General features: G+C 25.3%; 1 protein-coding gene across 1 annotated transcript in view; it reads left to right on the forward strand.

Moving 5' to 3' along the window:
- Positions 1 to 5,468, forward strand: part of wgn (wengen) — a 51,148-nt gene extending 45,680 nt beyond the window's left edge. Inside the window, exon 5 of the mRNA XM_065509068.1 lies at positions 4,807 to 5,468. Coding sequence (XP_065365140.1) covers positions 4,807 to 4,919 — 113 coding nt within the window. The 3' untranslated portion in view covers positions 4,920 to 5,468. The remainder of the gene's footprint in view (positions 1 to 4,806) is intronic.
- Positions 5,469 to 8,426: the final 2,958 nt, after the last annotated feature.

Genomic DNA, 8,426 nt, shown 5'->3' on the forward strand with positions numbered 1-8,426 from the left:
CAAAAGAACTTATTAAATATACTCCACTTAAAAAAAATAAAGAATTAGCAAAATACAAGGAAATGAGATTGTTATAGAACAGAAATATTTGGAAAATAAATTAAAATTGATTTGCTCCTGACTTATGTCATTTCGATTATCTGCTAGCTAGTCAAAAACTTGACAAGCCTTTAGTTTATTGCTTTAATAGTTAACACCTTTAAACTGTAATAAATCTAGATTTAAAATTTGTGAGCCAATTATTAACTTTCTAACAAAATTATTATTGAAACAACGCTTAACTAAACCTTAATAATTTAAATTGCCGATATTACCCTTCACCAAATTATACTTCAAAATACAAATTTTAAATATTTTTAGGTAAAAAATTTTTATTTTTTTTTCCAAAGTTGTTTTTTTTAATTTTTTGGAAAACATTTTTTTTTTCAATAGTTATTTAAAATTTTTATTTTTTAAAATTATTTTTAAATTTAAAAAAAAAAATTTTGTTTTTTAATTTTTTTTGGGGAAAAAAAATTCGGGTTAAAAAATATTTTTTCCTATTTTGACCCATTGCAGGTCCAACTTACTATGGTCTTATATACGTCGTTGCAAAGGTCTTTGAAATATCTTTCATTAGATATTCATATTGTCTATATTAATGACTTAGTAATCCAGATATACAGTGGTTGCCACCAATTTAATACAAATACTTGAATTTTTTTCATCAACTGAATTTTAAGTTCGATAGAGCCAAAATAAAAGGACCTCTAAGGGTATGAAATTTATTATTAATGTTTCTAGTTTCTGAAAAATGTTTGGAAAAATCGGTAAAACATATATGGACAAAGATATGTGGAAATACGTTGACCCACCTCAGCGAACATCCGGTGTTAATAACATGATATGAGCGAAACTAATGGAACTAAAAATACGAAATTTGGTCCGAATATTTTATAGTAATAAAATTATAATGATATAAATGTGAGAAAATATGTTTATTTAAAAAAAAATTTTTTTGGTCAAGTTGTAGAAAAATTGTATGTGTTCATGGTGAATATGTGTGAATTGACACAGTCGAATAAAACAAACTTGTGTGTTAAAACAGTCCTCATTCATACATATTTGTGGAAATATTTGAAAAAATAATTGACAATCACGTGGAATTTAGCAAACAATTTTTGTCTTAAATTCCTGGCCACCACTGTAGGTCAAAAATCGAGGTTGTCCTGGTTTTTTCCTCATATTCCAGCCATTTGTAGACCGATTTTATTGATTTTAAATAGGAAACTTCTCGAAAGCATGTCTGACTGAATTATTGAAGATTTGGATTCCAAAGATATCAGAGGTCTTCAGAAAGACAGACGGACATAGCTTAATCGACTCCGCTATCTATAAGGATCCAGAATATATGTATACTTTATAGGGTTGGAAAATTATATTGTGGAAATTACAAACGGAATGACATACTTATATATACCCTTCTCACGAATGTGAAGGGTATAAAAATAATGAATACAAAATTTAGCCAACAAAATGTGTTTGTCTAATTAAAATACAGCTTATGTAATTATTAAGAATTTTCAAAATTAAGAACAGTAATTAATTGCCAATTAAAAAATAAAAAGGAGTTTAAGTTAAAGTGTGTTTAAATACAAATGAGTTTAAATTAAAAGGGGTTTAATTTAATATTTACGTTAATAGTAAAAGTTAACACATTTAAACTACAACTAAAAGTTTCTTTCTAACTAAAAATTTTCATATAATTTAGTTTCTTCCTTAACATTTAAAAACATAAAGTTAACTATATTGAAGCAAAGTTTAAGCAAACTCTAGTTAAATTTTTCAAATCACGTCATAGTCGATGTTTAAATTTGCTATAATTAGTAAAAAAAATTAATCAATAAAAACTTTTTGGATAGATCTCAAAATGAATTAATTAATTTTGAGCTAAAACCCAAAGTTGAGTTTTAGTTAAAATCAGTTTATGTTAAATATAATAGTTTTATTAAATAGTTAAAATATTTAAGATGCAGTTAAACTCAGTTTAAAATTATTGACCTAATAATTTACTTTCTAACTAAAGGTTTTTGTCTAATTCGTTTTCTTCATTAACATTACAAGAAAATAAATAAAGTTTAGTCAAACTAAAGTTTAAGTCAACAATAGTTAAATTTTAGTATTGGGTGTATAACTTAAAAATCCAGGATTTTTTGAAATTTTTAGCTTTTATTTTGAAACAATATAAATTTATTCAAAGTATTGGCCATTATTAGCTATGACCTTTTCCCATCATCCTGGCAACATACAGATTCAGAGTCAAAAGAACTGCTTATCTTTTGAGACCAAGAATGAATCAAGCCAATATCGGATACTCTGTTTCAAAGTTAAGCGTATCTTAGAGAAAGCGTTCTGCATTGATCGAAACAAAGAGTAATCGGATGGGGCAAGGTGTGGACTATAAAGCGGGTGAGGCAAAACTTCGTAACCACTTTATTTTAAATACTTTTTAATAGGTATTGCAATATGTGGCCGATCGTTGTCATGATGGAATATTACGGTTTTATGTCTCGCTTCGGCCAATGCTCGCTTCAAACGAATTAGTTGTGTTCGGTACAGTTTCCCTGTTATGGTCTGGCCAGATTTTAGCAGCTCATAATAGATATGACTATTTTGCTCCCACCAAATACAGATCATTACCTTAGCTTCATGGATATTCACATACAACCTCTTACCTTGGAAAAAAGTTAATTTTAGAAATGTATAAAGTGTTTTTCACAGAGACATAACTGTTATAAGAAATATCTAAAAAAATTTAGCCATAACTGTTATATTGTAGAAATAAATTTTTGTTTCTTTAAATAATAGTTATTCTCAATGAAAATAAGTTTTGCTTTTCATAACACTTATTGAAATAAATAATAAATATTTTTTTTCATTACTCATAACTTTTATTTTCGATTTAACTTCACCTGAAGTATCTCCACTTCAACCAATATCCGATTTTCTGATTGACGAATCGACGAATCTAAATACGTCATCGTTGTTCGGAACATCAATTAGAGAACTTGAAGTGGATTTATCTTTAGATGATGACAAAGGCAATACATCGCGAGAGTTATTAGCAGCTATAGCTGAAATAGAGAGCTTTAAACCTATGAGACTGGACGTAGAAGCCGATTTGTTGCAATATTAGGAAGAGAAAAATGATACTTTTACAATTTTTAAATAAATGGGTTCATATTGTCTATGCACTGCCGGCTAAACGTTTTCTGTTGAAAGAGCATTTTCTGCTTTGCGTATTTTGTTGACTGAGAAAAGGTGGAACTTGGCGGACAATGCGTTTGCTAAAACTTTGATTGTGAAACTAAATTCTTCATAATTTAAAAAAACACACAATAAAAACCATCAATCTCATACCAAGCTTATTTTTTGCGACTTTAAAGGTTAAATTCAATGTACATATGTACTAATAAAATGCAATCAAGGTGGCGAAAGAAACTTCTTTTGAATTATGAGCAACTAAAAAAATATATTCTTTAGAATAACTCTTATTAGGCAACTTAAAAACATACAAATTGAAAAAAAAAGTTATGAGCAACGTAAAAAAATATTTATTATGAATAACTCTTATTTGAAAACGTAAAAATTATTCATTGATTTATGCCTAACTTTTTCAGTCTCAAAAAATTTAATAACAGTTATTTTGGTTCTCTGGTTTTTCATAATTTTTTTTATGTAATATAGAATAATTACAAAATTATAGCAAATAATTTTATAATTTTTAATAACTTTAAAAATATTTCTGTTTTAAAGCGCATGTAGGTTTAAACTCTAGTTTTTAAACTATATAAATGACAGTTTAAACTGGCATGTGTCGAATCCAAAAAAACGTTAAAATATAAATAGAGTTTAATCTTTAAATTATATGAGATTAACTGTGGTTTAACTGATTACAGATTAAATTAAATACTAACTTTTTGTTCTCTGCTCTAAGTAATCAACGCCCAGTTCTATGAACCCAAAAATAATTTCAAGGCCTGACCATAGTATAATTTGTTCGTGACCATATATAATAAACATTATTTAAACACTTACATGATTGCTGGATAATTATTTGCTGACAAATATTTTCAAACAAATATGCCCATTAGTTAATTAAATATTGAAACAAAACCATAAAATTGAAATATTTATTTAAAAAACGAACGCGTATCTTAAATCAAATGTGAATGGAAGAAGTACGTCACTGGCTCGCTGACAATGAAATTGAACAAACAAATATCTCATCATAAATTTATTTTTAAAAAAACATATTAATTTGTTTGTATTTTGTATTTTGTATTTTGTATTTCTGTTTGGGTTTTATGTTAAAAAAAATAAAGAAAAAATAATGTAGGACTGACTGTAGGTGTAGTTTTTGTTATTGTTAAATAATTTAATTTTTTTTATGATTATGGCCACACGTCGCCAATCATTTCACATGTCCGTCAGCGAGACAAAAAATCATTTATAGAATTTTAAAAAAAGGATCAAAAAGGTTGTAGATAAAATTTATGTTTTTATTATTGTACTTTCATACAACTAACAAAATCAAAATAATAAAAAGTAAAAATGAAAACCTAAAGTATGAATAAATAGTCGTCTGTCTACAAATGTTTATTGAGGTGCAATTTATGGTGCACGTTTCGATTATCAGAGTGTTGTTCTTTTTCAAAAAAAAAAAATTATTGTTTATTTCTTTTAGTTTTGTTCTTACTTAAAATTTATGCATTTTATATTTATTTATTTTATGAGTGTGTGTTTTTTTTTCTCTCTTTTTTTCAGAAAAATCGGATAAACATCAACAAAATCTACAACATGATCGTCGTTTATTCACTAATACGACAAGCTTGAAATCTGGAAATGTTTATATTGAGGAAAATAGTTCAAAATGTTAAAGATGGCTGCTGACTGACGGACTGACGAACTGCCTGCCAGGCTGGGGCTGAAATCACAAAAACAATAACAAACATTATTTTAAACTCTTACACGAAACGACGAAACTGGAACATACTTAAAATTAACAAACAAATTCTTATAATATGTAATTAAAATTTAAAACAAAACAAACAAAAAAAAAAAACAAACTTAACAATATTAATTGTTAATACGAGTATGTATAAGATGAAAAAAGTAACAATATGTCATCAACAAAAACAAAGGGTGTCAGTTTTGCATATTGTAAGGTTAAGTTTTAAGAGGTCAAAGACAATCATTTGAAGAAAAAAATGTTTAATTTTGTGGAGTGCAAAAATAATTTAATTGGATTTGTTGGTTTAAGTTTGTTACTGTGAATAGTAAGTTTAGCTAAACTAAGCTTAAGCTAGAGGAAACTCAAAGTTCTCAGTTTAAAATTGTAGTAAATATGTGTGTTTAAAGTAAAGTTTACTGCAAAGTTTAAGTTTATAGCAAATTACAGGTGAAGCAGAGTTAAATTAATTAAACACAGTTTAAATTAAATGAAATAGAGTTTGAATTAAATGAAATAGAGTTTTGGATTAATTTAACAGAGTTAAGTTAAATTAAACCGAGTTTAAGTTAAATTAAACCGAGTTTAAGTTAAATTAAACCGAGTTTAAGTTAAATTAAACTGAGTTTAAAATAAATTAAACTGACTTTAAGATAAATTAAACAAAGTTTAAGTCAAATTACACAAAGTTTAAGTCAAATTAACCAGAGTTTAAGTTAAATCATATTAAACAAAATATAAGTTAAATTAAACCAAGTTTGAGTTAAATTTAACAGAGTGAAAGTTGAAATAAACAGAGATTCAGTTAAATTAAACCGAGTTTAAGATAAATTAAACTGAGTTTAAAATAAATAAAACGGATTTTAAGATAAATTAAACCAAGTTTAAGTCCAATTAACCAGAGTTTAAGTTAAATCATATAAAACAAAGTTTAAGTTAAATTAAACCAAGTTTGAGTTAAATTTAACAGTGTGAAAGTTGATTAAACAGAGATTCAGTTAAATTAAACAGAGTTTCAGTTAAATTAAACAGAGTTTAAGTTAAATTAAACCGAGATTAAGTTAAATTAAACCGAGTTTAAGTTAAATTAAACCGAGTTTAAGTTAAATTAAACCGAGTTTAAGTTAAATTAAACCGAGTTTAAGTTAAGTTAAACTGAGTTTAAGTTAAGTTAAACTGAGTTTAAGATAAATTAAACAAAGTTTAAGTCAAATTAACCAGAGTTTAAGTTAAATCATATTAAACAAAGTTTAAGCTAAATTAAACCAAGTTTGAGTTAAATTAAACAGTGAAAGTTGATTAAACAGAGATTCAGTTAAATTAAACAGAGTTTCAGTTTAATTAAACAGAGTTTAAGTTAAATTAAACCGAGGTTAAGTTAAATTAAACCGAGTTTAAGTTAAATTAAACCGAGTTTAAGTTAAGTTAAACTGAGTTTAAGATAAATTAAACAAAGTTTAAGTCAAATTAACAAGAGTTTAAGTTAAATCATATTAAACAAAGTTTAAGTTAAATTAAATTAAACCAAGTTTGAGTTAAATTAAACAGAGTGAAAGTTGAAATAAACAGAGATTCAGTTAAATTAAACAGAGGTTAAATTAAACCGAGTTTAATATAAATTAAACTGAGTTTAAAATAAATAAAACGGATTTTAAGACAAATTAAACAAAGTTTAAGTCAAATTAACCAGAGTTTAAGTTAAATCATATTAAACAAAGTTTAAGTTAAATTAAATTAAACCAAGTTTGAGTTAAATTTAATAGTGTGAAAGTTGAATTAAACAGAGATTCAGTTAAATTAAACATAGTTTCAGTTAAATTAAACAGAGTTTAAGTCAAATAAACAGAGTTGAGTTTTCAAAATTAAGACCTGTGGTTAATTTCGAACTAAAAAATAAAACAGTTTTTAGTTAAAGTGAGTTTAAATAAAATTGATTTTTAGTTAAAGGGAGTTTGAATTAAATTCTAACATTTGATTTAAAAGAAAATATTTTGACAATAATTTTTTTCCTATATAGTGTTTTCGTTTATATAGTTTACACAATCAAACTGAAGTTAAACTTAGTTTAAACTACATGACCTAATTATTTAATTTCAAATTAAAAGTCTTCGTATAATTCGGTATCTTCATTAATATTACAACAAATAATAAAGTTAAACTTGATTTAAAAACAAATTAAATTGTTCAAAATATATCAAAGTTTAAATTTGCTATCGTTTTACCCCTATTAACACGAAGTCTGGTAAGGTACTAACAAATAGTTATACTGTCGTTTAAAATAATTTTTGTATGAAAACTGTGAGTATAACTATTAGTTAACACATAACCAGACTTCGTGTTAGTGGGGGTTAGTATGATAAACAATAAATAATCTGTTGTTAGCTTTAACTATCTTATTTAAAAAAAGCTTTATAAAATTTTAACCAAAATAAACTTTTTGGCTAAATTTAATTACAAGTTAGGTATTTGATTAAGAATCTTCATAATCAACAACTGTAGTTAAAGGAAGTTTAAACTTTATTTAAATCGAATTATAATATTTAAGCAGAATTTAAGAATTATTTCTGTTATAAGTACTATATGAACTTAAAATAAATATTTATTTGCAGCAAGTTTAAATTAACTAGTGTAAACAACGAATTAATTCAGGAATCAAGGAAATTATGGCCTATAATATAACATGAATTGTAATTTGTAATATTTGACTAAACTAAAATAGTGATTTTAACGTTTAATTTAAATAAAGTTTTGGTAAACCACAATTTAATTTAGAAATTCTTTAATGGTATAAATGAATGTTCTGTAGTAAACACACTAGTTTAGTTTACAAATATTAAGTGAAAACACAGTTTAACGTGAGCTTAAGGAAAACACAAGGTTTTAGTAGACATTATGTTACCTGGAAAAACTTTGAGTTTTAATATAACAATTTAAATAGGTAGTATTACTTGACTGTGTTAATTATTATTAAAAATTTATTTAAACCAAGTTTAGCAATTAAATTTTAAAATATTTTCATAGCAAAAGTTTTAAAACTCTGGTACAAGACTTTTCTAGTTTGTTGGCAACATTAAGTTTAAACTGGTAAGAAATCGTTATGTTTCGAAATTTAAACTTTAATTTTTTAATACAATTGACAGTTAAAGCTGTCATGTATCAAACCCAGATCCTAGTACAGCCAAAGCCTTTAAAATACAACTACAGTTTAAACATTCAATTATGTGACTTTTAAAGTGGTTCAACTTTTTACTGATTAAATCCGAAGTATATGTAAAAAGTAAGGTCTAAGTGGTGTAATTATTCTTTATATAAATTTCTTTAAGCCTTAGTACATATTTGTAAACAGTTTTATTAATTTGTCCAAACCAAGTTTATATTAAAACTTAAAGGACTTATTCATAGACAATTTTTAAATTTAAACAAATTTTGTATTGAA

The sequence above is a fragment of the Calliphora vicina genome, chromosome 4, assembly GCF_958450345.1.
Source record: "Calliphora vicina chromosome 4, idCalVici1.1, whole genome shotgun sequence".
Classification (NCBI taxonomy): domain Eukaryota; kingdom Metazoa; phylum Arthropoda; class Insecta; order Diptera; family Calliphoridae; genus Calliphora; species Calliphora vicina.